The 16,761-nt window shown below is 45.2% G+C and overlaps 1 protein-coding gene across 2 annotated transcripts in view; it reads right to left on the reverse strand.

Moving 5' to 3' along the window:
- TUB (TUB bipartite transcription factor) overlaps positions 1 to 11,800 on the reverse strand; it is an 85,133-nt gene extending 73,333 nt beyond the window's left edge. The window contains exon 1 of one of the 2 annotated variants that reach the window (XM_060605919.3): positions 11,497 to 11,800. In XM_060605919.3, the coding sequence (XP_060461902.1) occupies positions 11,497 to 11,552 (56 nt within the window). In that variant the 5' untranslated portion in view covers positions 11,553 to 11,800. The remainder of the gene's footprint in view (positions 1 to 11,496) is intronic. The other variant, XM_060605923.3, reaches the window with a different exon arrangement.
- Between the last annotated feature and the right edge of the window lie 4,961 nt (positions 11,801 to 16,761).

Consider the following 16,761-nt stretch of genomic DNA (forward strand, 5'->3'; position numbering starts at 1 on the left):
GACAGGAAAATGCCGATATTAGTAGAGGAATCTCGTTCTGTGCTGGCTCGTAATAACAGCAGCCAGCACAGAAATAGCACTCACCATGTGGCGGGCACTGTCCCGGGCACTCTACATTTATCAAGCCTTACAAACATCAAGTCATTTACTCCCTACAACGGTAGGTACTATTTCCTCTAATACTATTACTTCCATTTTAGTGATGAGGAAATGGAGGCTCATGGCAGTTAAATAGCTTTCCCAAGGTCACACATACACTGTGCAAGTGATTTGAATACTGTGAAGGAACAACTTTCTGGAACGTTAGGGGACAGAAGCCAGAGCCATTGTTCGGGAACGTCCAGACACTGACTCGCTTCCCCTTCCACCTCAGCCTCGTCCTGGCCAAAAGTTGGTGGCTCTGCTGACACCAAGCTGCTGGCTCTAAAGAACCAGGAGAGCCTCGACATTTTTTTCTAGTGGCAAGAGAGTCTACCTTTTGAAAACAGAATATATTTTGTTAGGGTCAAGTACTCTCAGAATGATGAAGTAAGCCGTAAGTACAAAGGGCTACTTTTACAATAAGGATTTGGGTACTCTCTCAACTTGGCAGAAACCTGCCTGTGCACAGAATGTCGGCCAGCACTGCACGCCCTGGGTGGGAACCAAGGGGCCAAAAGAAAATCGCAGCAAGATGTGCTGTGGAGACTCCTGGCCGGTGTGGTCCCTGGTCACCAATAAGCTCTGGACCAGTTAAATTAGGAACTTCATTTTACCTAATCCTAGAGTGGGTATGTGTGTGGTCTGTTTCTAATCCACAGCCTACCTGAAAGGGTATACAAACATCATCTCATTCAAGTCTCACCATGACCCTTCGCTAGAAGAAAATCATCACCCCCATTTTACAGACAGGGGAATTGAGACTAAAGGACATTAAGTAACTTGCTACTTGACACACTTCTAAACTGTTTAGACTTTGCTTCTTTTATGTCTACAAATGGCACATAGGATTTTTATAATCAACCAAAACAATAAAGATTTCCCATACTGTGCTACATGTACACAGCTAATAAGAGGTGGGGCTGGGATTTGAACCAGGTCTGACTAATAACAAAGCCTGAGCTCTTTCTACTGCACCCTCTGTGCCATCTTGGCGACCTAGTCTCTTGGGAGTCACAGCCCTCCCTAGACATGTTTAATACAGGTCATGTCTTGCTTCCTTGCCCATCTCTCCTATTCAAAACTTATTACAAAGCTGCAATTAATCAAACAGTGAGGTGCTGGTATAAGGATAGATGCACAGACCAATAGAGTAGAATTGCAAGTCCAGAAATAAATCCATACATCTATGGACAATTGAATCTTGACAAGAGTGTTAAGTCCATTCAATAGTCTCTTCAACAAATGGCAATGAGACAGCTGGATACTGGATTTCTACATGCCAAGGAATAGAGTTGGACCCACATCTCACGCAAAAATGAATTTAAAATGGATCAAAGACCTAAATATATACCTTAAAATCACTTAGGAGAAAACAGTGGTAAATCGTTGGATTTGGCAATGAATGTGTAAATACTACATCAAAAGTATAAACAAAAGAAAAAAATAGAGGGGAATCTGGTGGCTCAGTCGGTTAAGTGTCTGACTCCTGATTTCAGCTCAGGTCGTGATCTCAAGGTTTGTGAGTTCAAGCCTTGCATCTGTCAGGCTCTGCGCTAATGGCATGGAGCCTGCCTGAGATTCTCTGTCTCCCTCTCTTTCTGCCCCTTCCCTGCTCTCTCTCTCAAAAGTAAATAAATAAACATTTAAAAAAAAGAAAGAAAAAAATAGATAAATTGGACTTCCTCCAAATTAGAAACTTGTGCTTAAAGGGCATTACCAAGAAAGTGAACCTTTGTTCACTGTTGGTGGGACTGTAAATTGGTACAACAACTATGGAAAATGGCATAGGTTTCTTAAAAACTAAAAACAGAACTACCATATGATCTAGCAATCTCACTTCAGGGCATACTTCCAAAGCAAATGAAATCTGGACCTCAAAGGGATATTTCCATGTTCACTGCAGCATTATTCACACCAAGATATGGAAACAACTTAAATGTCCATCAACAGAGGAATGGATAAAGAAAATGTAATATATATATATATATATATATATATATATATATATATGGCTGAAATATTATTCAGCCTTAAGAAATAAGGAAATTGCTATGTAGGACAACATGGATGAACCTGGAGGACACTGTGCTAAGTGAAATATGCCAGACACAGAAAGACAAATACTGCACGATATCACTTTATGTGGAATCTTAAACTAGTCAAAGTCATAGGAGTGAAGAGTAGAATAGAATGGTGGTTTCCAGGGGCTGGGCAGATGGAGAAAATGGGAAGATGTTGGTCGGAGGGTACAAAGTTTTGGTTATCTTAGACGGATGAGTTCTGGAGATCAGAGGTACAGCATGGGGACTATAGTTAACAATACTATTTGTATCCTTGAAATTTGCTATGAGGATACATCTTAAGTTTTCTCACTCACACACACACACACACACACACACACACACACGTGCAGGCGCACACAAAGGAAAGAAAGAAAGAAAATTGTAACTGTGATGTAATAGGTATGCTCATGAACTTGATTGTGGCCATAATTTCACAATGTATATGTGTATCAAAACATCAAGTAGTACTCTTTAAATATATATATTTATAGAGTCTATATTTACATGTACATGTGTGTATATGCTTACATATATACAAAATTCCTATGTGTTAATTATACCTCAATGAAGCTGAAAAAAAAGCCACCAAGAAATACCAACCAAAAGAAAGACATGCACTCAAATGTCCAGTGTTAATAATAACCAAAGCTGGGAAACATCTCAAGCATGCATCGTAGTGGAATGGGTGAATTGTGGTAAATCCATACAGAACTCTACATAGCAGTGAGAATGAACTAACTGCAACTTGATGCAGAAACACAGATGACTCCACTGTTAAACTCAAGAAGGAACACACAGGGGCACCTGGGTGGCTCAGTCAGTTTAGTGTCCGACTTTGACTCAGGTCAGGATCTCACAGTCATGGGTTTGAGCCTTGTGTCAGGCTCTGTGCTGACAGCTTGGAGCCTGGATCCTGCTTCAGATTCTGTGTCTGCCTCCCTCTCTGCCCCTCCCCGACTGACTCTCTCTCTCTCTCTCTCTCTCTCTCTCACCCTCTCTCTCAAAAATAAATAAACATTAAAAACAATTTTTTTAAAAAGAAGGAAGACACAAAAGAGTACACCTGGTACTCTTAAGTTAAAAATCAGCAAAACTAACCTCTCCAATTCGAAGTCAGCCTAACAGAAGTCAGGATGATGGTAACCCTCGAATTAGAGGGCAGAGATAGGATGGTTTCTGATTATAAGAGTGTATTCACTTTGTGAAAATTCACCAAATTCTTCACTTATGACTTGTGTGCTTTTTCATATGAGGTCATACACTTCAATAAAGAGTTTATTTTAAAAAAAAAAATGGGGGCAAAGGACTTGAACAGACATTTATCCAAAGAAGATACACAAATGGCCAATAAGCACATGAATAGTCATTAGGGAAATGTGAATCAAAACCACAGTGAGAAACCATTTCACACACCCTAGGATGGTTTAAAACCAGAAAATAACAGGTGTTGGCGAGGATGTGGAGAAATGGGAAACTCATGTGTTGCTCCTGGGAATATAAAATGGTGCAGTTGCTGTGAAAAACAGTTGGGTGGTTCCTCAAAAAGCTAAACGTGGACTTAGTATCTGATCCAGCCATCTCACTCCTACGATCCACGTAAAAGAATTGAAAACAGGGACTGGAACAGATGCTTGTACGCCAGTGTTCACTGTAGCACTTTCACTATGGCCAAAAGGTGAAAACAACCCAAGTGTCCATCAACAGAGTAATGGAGAAACAAAATGTGGTATATGCATGTAATATATTATTCAGTCCAAAAAGGAATGACGTACTCATATACACTACAACATGGATAGACCTTGAAAACATCACAGGAAGTGAAATAGCTAAATATTTTGCAAAAGGCAAAAATATTGTATGATTCCACTTATAGGCATATATCTAGAATAGGCAACTTCATAAAGATGGGAAGGAAATTACAGGTTATCAGGGGCTGGGGAGAGGGGTCAATGAAGAGTTATTTCTTGATAAGTATGAAGTTTTTGTTTGGAGTGATGAAAAAGTTTTGGAAATAGTGGTGATGGTCACACAACATTCGGAATGTACACTTAGCAATTAGTAACATGGCCAATTTTATGTTATATATATTACTACAATGATACAAACTGTATTGCTATACATTGACAATTAATTATTGGAAACTGAATTTAAAGATATTTAAATTTACATTTACATTTACAATATCATTGAAAAGTATGCAATACTCTAGGATAGATCTTATGAAAGAGGTGAAAGACTTATACTCAGAAAACTACAAAATATGCTTGAGAGAAATGAAAGATGATCTAAATAAACACAAAGATACATTATGTTTATAGGTTGGAAAGCCCACCATTACCAAGAGTCAACTTTCCCCAGATTGATCTATAGATTCAACACAATCCCAGTCAAAATCCCAGCAGACTTTTGTCTTTTTTGGTTTTTGCAGAACTTGAAAATCTCATTATAAAAGGAATGTGAAATTAACAAGGACCCAGAAGAGACAAACAGCTTTGAAGACCATCCTGGTTTCTCCAGTGCTTGGATGAAACAGCCTCTCCCAGGCATTTCTTTTGTCTTGTTTTGGCTCCACACTCACCCAGAAACCTTTGGATTTTACTTGCCAAGTAGCTTGATTCTGGCTTGGGGATGGGCCCTGTGCAGGGCCGCCAACATTGCAATAACTACAAAGAGATCTTCACAATTCTAGGTTAATAAGTGGGTCTCTGGATTTGAAAAGAAGAAGGAGGAGGAGGAGGAGGAGAACAGCAACAACATCAGAGTTGAGGATCCTAAGCTACCTGATTTCAAGACTCTTTGCAAAGCTATAGTCACCCAGATAGTGTGGTGTTGGCATTGAGAAAGGCAAATAGATCAGTGGAACAGAATAGAGAGTATAGAAATAAATACAACGACAATCCAGTTTTGATAAAGGTGCAAAAAAAGCAAAGTCCTTTCAACAAATGGTGCTGGAACAATTAGATAAACTTTTAAAAAAAAATTTTTTTAATGTTTATTTATTTTTGAGACAGAGCATGAACAGGAGAGGGTGACACAGAATCTGAAACGGGTTCTAGGCTCTGAGCCGTCAGCACAGAGCCCGACGCGGGGCTCGAACTCACAGACCGCGAGATCATGACCTGAGCCGAAGTCGGACGCTTAACCGACTGAGCCACCCAGGCACCCCACAGCTTTTGTTTTTAAGTGAACCTCATTCTACATACAAAAGTTAATTCAACTGAAGCACAGACCTAAAATATTAAGCCTAAATTAGAAAATCCCTAGGAGAAAACCTTTTTCACCTGGAGTTAGGCCATGATTTCTTAGATGAGACACTAGAAGCACAATCCATAAAAGAACAAACTGTTAAATTAGACTGCACCAAATGTAAAATTCTGCTCTTCAAAATACATGAGACTGAAAAGAAAGCCACAGACTTGTAGAAAATATTTGCAGGTCACATATCCGATAAAGGACATGGATCCAGAATAAGCAAAGAATTCTCAAAACTCAATAATAAGGGTGCATATAACCCAGTAACAATTGGGGAAAAGACTTTAACAGATACTTCCCCCCCAAAAGATACATAGATGGCAAATAAGCACATGAAATGATGCTCAATATCATTAATCATTGAGGACATGCAAATAGACTCACAATGACACATGATTACATACCTATTAGAATGGCCAAAATTTAAAAGACAGAACATACGAAGTTGTCCCACAGATGTGGAGGAATTGGAACTCTCATACACTGCTCATGGGAATGTAAAGCGGTACAACCACTTTGGAAAAGTGGCAGTTTTTTAAAAAAGTTAAATGCATACTTACCAAGAAAACACATGTGCCTACCATGTGATCCAGCCGTCCCACTCATAGATATTTACCCAAAAGAAATAAAAACATATGCCCATACAAAGACTTGTACATAAACAATCACAAAAGTTATATTTGTAATAGCCAAAAACTGGAAACAACCCAAGTGTCTACCAACAGAGGAATGGCTAAACAGACTGTGGTATCTCCATATAATGGAGTACTATCAGCAGTAAAAAGAAATGAATGACCGAGTCATGCAACAACATGGAGAAATAGCAAAATAACTATGGATGCATGAAAGAAGCCAGACCAAAAGAAAAAAAACCCAAAAAACAAAAAAAGAATACACACTGAATGATTTCAATTATATAAAATTCTAGGATATGCAAACAAATCAGATCAGTGGTTCCCTGAGGATAGGAGGAGGGTAGGGTTTGGCGGAGGAGGAGGAAGGAAGTATTATAAAGGGAAACAAGGATACACTGGCCTCTTTGCTGTTCTGAAATACACTAGGCACACTTATACCTTAAAACCTTTACACCTGCTGTTCCCTTCTATAGAACATTCTTCCCCATTCACTCCCTTGTTTTTTACCTGTCTTTGCTGAAATATCACCTTATCAGAAAGAGTTTCCCCAACCAGATAATATAATACAACATATTCACCTCCACCCCAACCTCCATGTAGTGAGATTCTCTTCCTTTTGCTCAGCTCTATTTTTCTTCTTTGCACTTAGCATATTAGGTAAATCACTTAGCACTGACATATTATATACATGTTTTTGTCCGGGTCTATCTCCCCCCACTAGACAGTAAGAGTTGTGGGACTAGGGAATTTGTTTTGTTCACGGCTCTGTCTCCAACATCTATAATGTTGCCTGGCATTTAGGAGGTGCTCAGAAAATACATATTGAGTGAATGGACCACGTTCAAAGGCAGGTATCATTATTATCATCTTTCTGTATGCAGAAGTTAAGTTGCTTGTCTAAAGTCACACAACCAATTATTGAGGGAGCTGGGCTTCAAAGTCAGGTCACTGTGACTCCAAAATCCAAGTTCCAAGCAAGTTGTATACACTGTCTCAGAGTCTGGGGGGCCAGATTCAAAACAAAGAGATCACCATGAAACAATGCAGTTAGAGCCTCTGAGCGTGAGAATACACATCAATCCACTCCTTCTAGAGGATAATCTGGCAACAGTCACCCAAATCTGAAACTAGCAATCCCTCTTCAAGAAATTCATTCTAATCAAATAACCAGATATGAGGAAAAAATGTTACGTATATAAGGTTGTCTACTGTGGAATTATTTATAACAAGAGATTTGGAGATGACAAAAAAGTCCCCCAAAGGGTGTGACTGAGGTGGCGTGGCAGTGATGTGGAATCAGGAAGTTACAGAAGATTGAGCCCCATGTGAACAGTTCTCAAAGGAGCAGGAGGCAATATCATTTGCTTAGGGCCTGGGGGTGTGGAGTAAGGGTCAAGTAAGAGGGGCCCTGAGTGATGCAGAAGAACTGCTGTGGGGGATGGGAGTGATGCTAAGCCAGAGAAGGGAAAGACTGTTGATGGCACGGCTCAAGATGAAGCCCCAGAAAATGGCGATGATCATCACGGTCCTGCAGTTTTTGTGGCAGTGTTCTGATGCCCCCGATAAGAGAGGGGGTGGGGATCCTAACGCTGGCCCACAGGGGGCTGGAGTTGTGGCAAGCATATGCAAGGAAACAGAAAGCGATGGTAGTGAGTGGTTCAGATAATCTGCCAGGTGGTCCATGATATGAAAGGAAGAAGAGAGGCCAGGAAAAGGCTGGCAGGAGAAAAAGCAGACATGAAAGCACTAGATAACTCGATAATGTGGTGGGAAGAATATATGAGGGAGACGCATGAGGCCAGAGATTGGGATAGTAGTGTGTATGATATCAGAGGTGAGGTGATCCCTGGAGCCAACATGTAGGAGTGTATTCTGTGAATAGCTGAAGAGAAGTTTCTAGAATGGGAAGGTCCAGAAATTGTGAGTGAAGAGGGCTAGTTGGTAATTTACATAAACCCTGAAATCTTTGGGATAATGACTAGAGCTTGAATGGAGGCAAGATGGTTAACCAAGTGCCAAACTCTTGAGAACACAGGGACTTGATGATATGCACTCCATGCCACTCATCTTTCATAGTCAGTTCATTTTATCTTCATAACAATCAGTGATATACATTAGACAGAATGGTTACACTTGGAGAGTTCAAAATCACTGTCAGAATTTTGAGGAGTTCATTGGCTAGAGGGATGCTGGATAGAGAATACAGAGTTACCAGTGAAGGATCTGGCTTTGAACCCATTCAGTTAGGGGTGTTGGTGGAATATCTACAGAATACCCACATGGAGATGTTTACAAGCATTTAGAGGCATGGTTAGGGCTCGACAAAAAGAGTGGAGTTGAAGATATTGATTTCCGTGTTAAAAGCACTGAGGTGATAACTGGGACCAGGGTGTAGCCTGAGAATAGAATGGAACACAGCAGAACGGAAGAGAGGGGAGCTTTGGCATGTGCTCACGTTGGGACAGTGGGGACCAAGAGGAGTGAGCAATTAAAGAAATGCAGGCCTCATATTGTGGTAGATTGCAAAAATGGCCATGAATTCTTTGCAGCTCCTCCCTTCAAGAGGTGAAGCTTATTCCTCTATCCTGAACATGCGCTGACATTTTGACTCACTTTGACCAATACAGTGCCACAGGGTGATGTGCACATCCTAAACCTAGGCCTCAAGAGACCTCGTACCTTCTGCTTTCTTACTGGGAAACTTCTACCAGCATGTGAACAAACCTGAGTGAGCCTGCTGGAAGATGAGAAAGGATTTCTCTCTTTTTGGGGAGAGAAGTTTCAGATGTGTTAGCTTTCACAGCTGAGGCACCACACACGTGAGTAAGCACGGCCAAGAGAAGCCAAGCCTAGGCCAGACCACAAACACTGCCCAACCGAGCCCAGCCCAGATTGCTGACACACAGAATCTCGAGTTAACTAGAACAACTATTATTTTAGGCCATTAAACTTAAGAGTAATTTGTTACACAGCAATAGATGACCGATACATACATGACCTGAAAAGCAAAGAGGGGAACAGATTAAAAAGAACACACTATATAATGGAGAGAGGCCAACTTCTAGGGGGGTGTGAAGGAGAGTTCAAATGTTCAGAGATGTGGTGGGGGCAGAAGTGAAAGAACAGAGTCAGAAAGTGTTAACTGTTAACTGTGTTTGCTTCTAGGGGTTAGGGGTGGGGACAGGGACAGCACAATCACAGAATTTCACTTTTAATATGGGGACTACATATATGTGTAGCTTATGTAGTGTTTTTAAAAGTTTACTGAGGACTGTGCAATTTTAAAATAATTCAATCCTTATGTTTTAAAGACTAAGCGCTAACTGGAAAATGGAGGTGATATAGACCAATGGTTCCAGAGTAAAAGCCAAACCAGCTGTATCCGAATCACGGATTCTTGAGTTCCACATCTGGAGATTCTGATTCAGTTAGTTTGGATACGGACCAGGGAAGCTATTTTCTTCCCATGGCTCCCCAGGTGTTGAGATGATGTGGGTGAGAAGAAAAAGGTTCTGAGGGTAGAACCCCAGGAAAGGTCTTTATTTAGGGGTCTAAAAAGGAGAACACTGCTTTTCAAACTAAGCATCTATGGAAGACAGGGTTCTCAGAGACATTTACAATATTTATTAATACAACAGTGATAGATACCACTTATTACTATGTTCCCATCTAATTCTTATATTACTTCCTATTTCACAGAAGAAAAAAACTGAAGCCTAGAAAGGGAAAATGACTTGCTGCAAGTGAGCTAGGTGGAGTCTGGATTTGAACCCAGGCTGTCTGATTCCAGTGTCTTGCTGTTGTTTGTTTTTACAGGAAAAAAGTCTAGTTACTATATAGAATTGTCTCAATTTAAAAATTCCCTCCTATACACGTATTAGGTCCTTGGCATATGTTGCCACTTCTTTCTACTAGGATCTAGACTGGGAGCTCCTCTGGAGGAAGGAATTATGTCTTGTTATCTCCTTATCTCCAGGGCCCCACACACAGTTTGCAGTCAATACATGTTTGCAGAATAAGCAAATGCATGTGTGGTTTGGGCTCTGAAGGCAAGCTCAGAGGGTTTGTTATTTTAAGTTGAATACTCCAATCATTTTAGAGTTCCTCTCCATAGGAAACACTATTTTTAAAAAGGGCACGTTCGCTGCAGTTGTGAGCTGGACAGCGAGCAGACGGCTAGGACTGTGCAATGCAGGGTTGGTGAGGAAACAGAATCAACCAATTTTGACATGTTCTCCCAAAGAAGGCGATGAAAGCAGAGAGGTGGACCAGTTGCACCCCTCTTTGAGGGAGGCGTCACAAACTTGAATAGGTTTACAGGCTGAGAGATCGCCAGTTAAGAATTAATGGTGAAAATGGAAAAAGATGGAATCAATTGGAGGGCGAGTTAAAGGGGTCCTAGGGGGACCCTGTTCTCTGAATCTCCGAAGGTAGGGGTGTCAAAGATGCAGGAAGGCTTTTAGCAGTGAAGGGAAGGAGAGCACAGGAAGCAGGACTTCAGGGAGAAGAGAGCAGCCCAGTTAATGAAGTTTCTCTTCCAGCCCTCCCCAATTAGGACCATGGATCAGAAAATGTAACTCCAGAGATCCTCATGGGGTTGTGAACTTTAACAACAGCAACAATCTACTGTCTACTATCGTCATGGTTTCATTTTTAAAAGAGAGGGGACATTTAACACACCAAAAATAGGTAGAAAGGACAAAAATTTCAGAATGAGTCTCGGCTTGATGACCGACTCATTCTGTTGTCCTCATTTTTCTCATTTCACCTGGAAGGATGATTCTTCCCGGCAGGACGGGTGCGTGGGGAGCGCGACTCCCGGCCGCCCACGCCCGCAGCCTCTCCGGGTGCCCGCGGGGCGGGCGGGGCGCCTGGCAACACTGCGGGCGCCCCGAGACAGCCCGCCCCGGGCCGCCCTTCCGCTCCGCCCAGCCCGCGGCGACCCGCAGGTCCCCGGCAGCAAGCTGGGGCGCTCCGGCCGGCCGGCAGTCCTCACCCACCGCCCCAGGGCCCCTCCTCGCCCCACCGCGCGGCGCCGCCCGCCCCGCGGCCCCTCCACGCTTCCTCGTGCGGTTGCGGCGCGGGTGGACACCGCAGGGCAGCCGGGCTGGGATGGAGGCGGGGTGCGAGGTGGGGAGGCAGCTCGTCGGACCCGGTGCCCTCCTCCGCCGGCTCTGCCCCGTAGGTGTGAGGACACCCTCGCTCTGCTCCGGCTTCGCATATCCGCCGCTCCCGGCACCGACGAGCCGGACGCTCGAGGGTCCGGGTGCAGCCGGGGGTCTGAGCGCTGGCGGCCGCGCTCCCTGGGAACTCTGCTCCTCCCGCCGGGGTGGGCGCAGGGGAGGGCGCCCACGCAGGGCCACGCAGAGAGCCCCGCGAGCCCACCCTGCAGGCGGCCGCCCTACCTGTCGTAGCTCCAGCGGCTGTAGGACAGGGTCCGGTGGCTGCTGACTCCCTCCATGACCACCTCCGGGCTCGCCTCCGGCTCCGCCGCGGCAGCAGCGGCTGCGTTGGGCTCGCCTTTCGCTCGCTGCGGGCCCGGCCGGGGCGCGGGCGGAGGACTGTACCATTCGCCCCCCCTCCGGGGGGGTGACCCCCCCCCCCTCCGGCTCTGCCAATGGCTGGGACGCGCGGGCTGCGGGGACCCGGGCCCGCGGGGCCCCCTCCCCCGCGCTCCAGTCCCGCGGGGGCGCGGCTGCTGCAGCCCTCACGGCTTATTTATTTATTTCCGATGTGTGCTCCGTGTCGCCATGGCAACCGCTCCATCTTTTCCGGCGTCACTGGGGCACCGCTGCTTTCAAACCTTCCCGGGACTAGGATTGCTAAGAGGCTGTCTCCTCTCCTGCTCACCGTACTCAGGCTCCCTCTGCAGAGCCGCCCCCTTCTTCCTGGCGTGGAGTGTCATGCATTGACTCCTCTCAACCTTCCGCTTCGATTGACCCCCTTCTCAGGAATGGAAATCCCCATCCCCCGAATTTTGAGTACTCCCGCCATCTCCCAGCCCCTTTTCCCCTAGTAAGTCTTTTAATTACCGGAGTCCTCCTCGCCTGAAAGTGGCGAGACTCAGCCCCCTCCTTACCCGAAGGAAAAGCCACTTCTTCCTCCCTTTCCCCCACTGGATTCCCTTGGCCCCGCTATTCAACATACAGTGGCCCCCTTAGGTTCCGAGGACCGGGCTCTGTAAACACACCCATTTCTAGGCCATGTCTGTTTATTTTCCTTATGCTTTCCCTTCATTACTACTAAAAATTCTTTGGAAAAAAATCCAGCCTTGTTGGCTCAACTAGCGGAGAGTGTCTTCTTCATCTACACCCGGCAGAAAAAGGCCCAGGGAAGGCTATGGGGAGAGGGGCGCAGACGTGGAGAGGGAAGACTGCCCCCTCCTTCTCTTCCCTTGCCCCACCCTGGCTGCCGGCTGCGGGGATTTACAGGTATAATCTTCTTGCAGAGGTCACGGAAGCCTAAGAAGGACCTTTCAGTGCAGCTGTTGTGACAGCAATAACATGCTGAGACCCGGGTCAGGGTGGAGGCGCCAGCGGTGGGGAGGAGGAGCGCAGGACAGTAGCCTTTGAGCTACACTAATCCAAGGATCAGGGGCAACTCTGTGAAACCAGACCTTCTGTGAACCCTGTGGGTTCCTGGCTTGCAAGGGACAGCACACCTGTTGCATCCAGCCCACAAATGTGGTTGTGTTTGTTTTCATTGACTAAGCTGACAACAATTAATGGAGAGATTTAATAGATTGAAACTTTTGTCCTCTCTTGAAAACTAAGAAAATCTGGCAAGCCTTGGGCCGGCCTTCCGCATGGCGGGCATACAGCCGAGAAGTGGCTGCTCTCCTTACAGGGAGAATGTGTTCTCCTATGGGCCTCAGGCCCCAGCCAGCCAGTTTCTTCCACTTACATAACTGGTCCCTGTAGCTTTGGAGTTTGCCACCCTGGGCAACAGTCCTCTCTGTAACCAATGGTTTCCCCGAAGCCCTCAGAGTTGTGCAAATGCATCATTAAGCAGTATTTACCAAGGATCAGCAAGATGCTGTAAATAGCAAGCAGACACTGTCACTCCCCTGTGGGGTTTATAGACTGACATGCATGGACTGACTCCCAAAGAGAACCACTGTTTCAGAACCACATCTTGATGGTGAGTCTCTTGGCCACGGGAGTGGTGGATTGGGACTCCAGAATCAACTCGTTACAAGTGCGGGAAGCCTTATTTCATTGTTTGGGTAAAGTTGAGGGGAGAACACTCCTATCTGGAGAATGTGTGGTGTTTGTGGGACCTCCCACAGACACTGCAGAACCAGAAGCCACAGCTCCTGCCCCATATGTTATCAGACAAGCATCCAAGGATGTTCTTTCCCCAAAACACTGATGGAAGAGCAGTAGAACCTAAGAAGGATATTCCCTCAACAAGAGGAGTCCTGCTCCAGCAGCATCACCCCACTCCAACACATGCTCACAGAGACCCACTGGGGCTGACGTTGGGCACTGGCTGCCAGGCCCTTCCTTGCAGCCTGCCTTGGAGGTCACTGGGGCCAGTGGTAATAAACACCTATTCTACATCACTAGGGAACCAAGTATTTGGTGCAAGACAAGAGTTCTATAGCTATAAGAGTCAGTAGCAGGTGTACTGGATTCCCAGACCTGCATCTCCAAATCCTGACACCCTTAGGTACAAATAAGAAGCCCAAAGTCAGGTTTCCTAGGCCTGGGCTGAGAGCTGTGGAGAAGCTGCATCCCAGACATGAGCCCTGAGCTAGGCAGATGGAAGAGCCTACCAAAGCCCCAGAGAATGGACCTTTGACCCTTATCAATTCCAGAAGTCATGTGTCAGCATTCTGTTGGGGGGAGATAGTGGCAGGTTTAAAGTACAGTCGCCGAATCTTTGACATTCCTCCTATTGAGCCGGAAGGGTTATGTTACCTTACCATGAATCTCTATGCTATGTGATTTCTGAGGTTAAGTAATAGATGGCCTTTTAGTTTACTGGAAAGGCCGCCACGTAAAAAAGTCCCACGACCATGTAGCCACTATGCTGTGAGGAAGCCCAACCTACAAAGGAAGGTCATATGTAGATGCTTCAGTGGATAGTCCCAGCTGAGCCCAGTCTTCAGGTCACCCAAGCACCAGACATGTAAGCAAAAAAGCCTTCAGCAGATTATAGCCCCTAGTCCTTCGAGTCATTTCCAGATGCTTGAGTGTTCCCAGCTGAGGCCCCAAACATTATGGAGGAGAGATAAGTCACCCTTGAGTGCCCTGCCCTCACCCAGAAAATCAGTGGGGACATAGAAACGGTTGTTTTACACCAAAGATACCCAGACAGGCAGAATTCATCTCAGAGGAGCTGGTTCTTTTTCCTTGAAAGCTCATGAATGGGGCCTTTTGGTTATGATAGGAAGGGTCCCAGTTAGTTTACACAGAAGAGTGGCAACAAGGAAACTCGATTGTTCTGCATAGTAAAGCACTAGGAAAGTGGCAGTTGTCCTCTGGTGGCTAAATGATGAGTGGAAAGAAGGAGGTGCCAGCTGCCTAACTCTTGAGTTCTAGGACTTGACAGTCCATTAGTGCCAGAGGTCTCCGTTGGACAAGAACACTGTATGGGGTCTGTGGAAAGTTCCACTATGAGATCTTTCTGGCTTGAGAGCTAAGCCTTGCCTTCCACAGCACAGAATTACTCATGTTTGAAAAAGCAGCTCATGGTTTGCTACAGGGCTCAAGCAGAGTCTGTGAATACCTGATAGCAGGGATATCAAGACACTATATGACTAGAAATGTCTGCTGTAATCTGGGCCACCAGTCATAGACTGGGTAATTTCTGTTGACTAGTTCACCAGTCATAAGTGGGCAGTTCATTGTATGATGGGAATAGTACATTTGGGATTGGATCCAGACAGAACAAGAAGTGAGCTGCATGGAAAGATGACTCTATGTGTACAGCCCTGTTGACCAACCTGCCTCCACAACTCACATTCATGCTTGTGGGGGCGTTCCTTACGACCACTGTTACAGGAGGAAAAAATGTGGAGCCTGGAGTCTGTTTGGGTTGACTTCATACAATGGTACAAAACAAAAATGAATTGCAGCCGTACCACATACTCAGGACAAGTCCTAAAGGTGAGCGGTGAGGGAAATCCTTCTACTGAGCAGTACACTTGTCCATCAACTTCGCATGTAGGGAGGCATGGCCTGAGGCAAGAATGTACATGGACTTCTGGACAGCAGAGAATAACTCAACCGTATGAAGCAAGATTGGAGTACTGGAGAAGGAAGCCTAGGGAAAAGGTGCATGGATGGACTCACAGGAGAGATGTCAGATTGTGCAGATCTTTACGTGTCATGTCAATGCTCATCAGAAAGCTTCTGCTGCAGAGGAAGGATCAATAATTAGGTACACAGAATGACTGGTCTGCTGGTTTCTGTTTCAACCAGCAAAGTGCACGGGCCCATGAATGGAGTGGGGGTGTAGCCAAGAGGGAGGTGCTGCAGAGTCTCACCACCAGGGGCTCCCTCTCACCAAGGCTGATTTATCTACTGCAGCCGCTCAATGCTCAGCCTGCAGTCTCAGTCTCAGGGGCTGGATCCTCACTATGGTGTCATTTCTTGAGCAGATTGCCCCAGCACTTGGTGGTAATTTGATTACATCAGACTCCTTCCACCCTGCAGAAGGCAATAATGTGTTCTTACCGGAACTGAAATCTTTTTGGAATATGGATTTATCTTCCGTGCCTGTCGTGCTTCTCTAGTGGATTATTGAACATCTAATTATCAACCTGGGATTCTGTATCGTGAAGTATCAGTTGAAGGGTACATTTTATGGTAAAGGACATGTGACAATGGTTTTGTAAAAGAAGGGGTCTTATCATATACTTCATTGCCTGGAAACAAATGGTAGAAAGTGGGGATGGCCTTGTATTATTATTTTTTTAATGTTTGTTTATTGAGAGCTAAAGAGAGAGAACACACGCACAAGTTGGTGAGGGGCAGAGAAGGAGAATCCCAAACTGGCTCTGTGCTGTCAGCACAGAGCCCAACACAGGGCTCAATCTCACGAACCATGAGATCATGACCTGAGCCAAAATCAAGAGTCAGACGCTTAACCAACTGAACCACCCAGACACCTCAGGAATGGCCTTTTAAATTAAAGGCTTAGCTAAGAAGCCAGCTTTGGAGTGACATCCTGTGGAACAGCTGACATATAGTGCTATGTCCCCAGTAGTTAGAAGACACAGGGTGGGGCGCGCCTGGGTGGCTGAGTTGGTTGAGCGTCCGACTTCAGCTCAAGTCATGATCTCACACTCCGTGAGTTTGAGCCCTGTGTTAGGGTCTGTGCAGACAGCTCAGAGCCTGGAGCCTGCTTTGGATTCTGTGTCTCCCTCTCTCTCTCTGCACCTCTCCCGCTAGTGCTCTTTCAAAAATAAAATTAAAAAAAAAAAAAAAAAAAAAAAAAAAAAAAGATGACACAGGGCCAAGTAACCAAGTGGTGAAAATAGGATTAGTCCCTTTCATCATCACTCTGGTGAGATCCTTACAGAAACATTTTCCCATTTCTGTGACTGGCTCTGTTGGATTTGAGATCCTGATTCTCAGGGAGACATTGTCAACTGGTTAACACAGGATTTTTCCACTTTGGGCCCCTCAAGGCAGTGGACCATCAAGTAAAAAGAGTTTTAT

Source organism: Panthera onca, chromosome D1 (assembly GCF_046562875.1).
Source record: "Panthera onca isolate mPanOnc1 chromosome D1, mPanOnc1 haplotype 2, whole genome shotgun sequence".
Lineage (NCBI taxonomy): Eukaryota > Metazoa > Chordata > Mammalia > Carnivora > Felidae > Panthera > Panthera onca.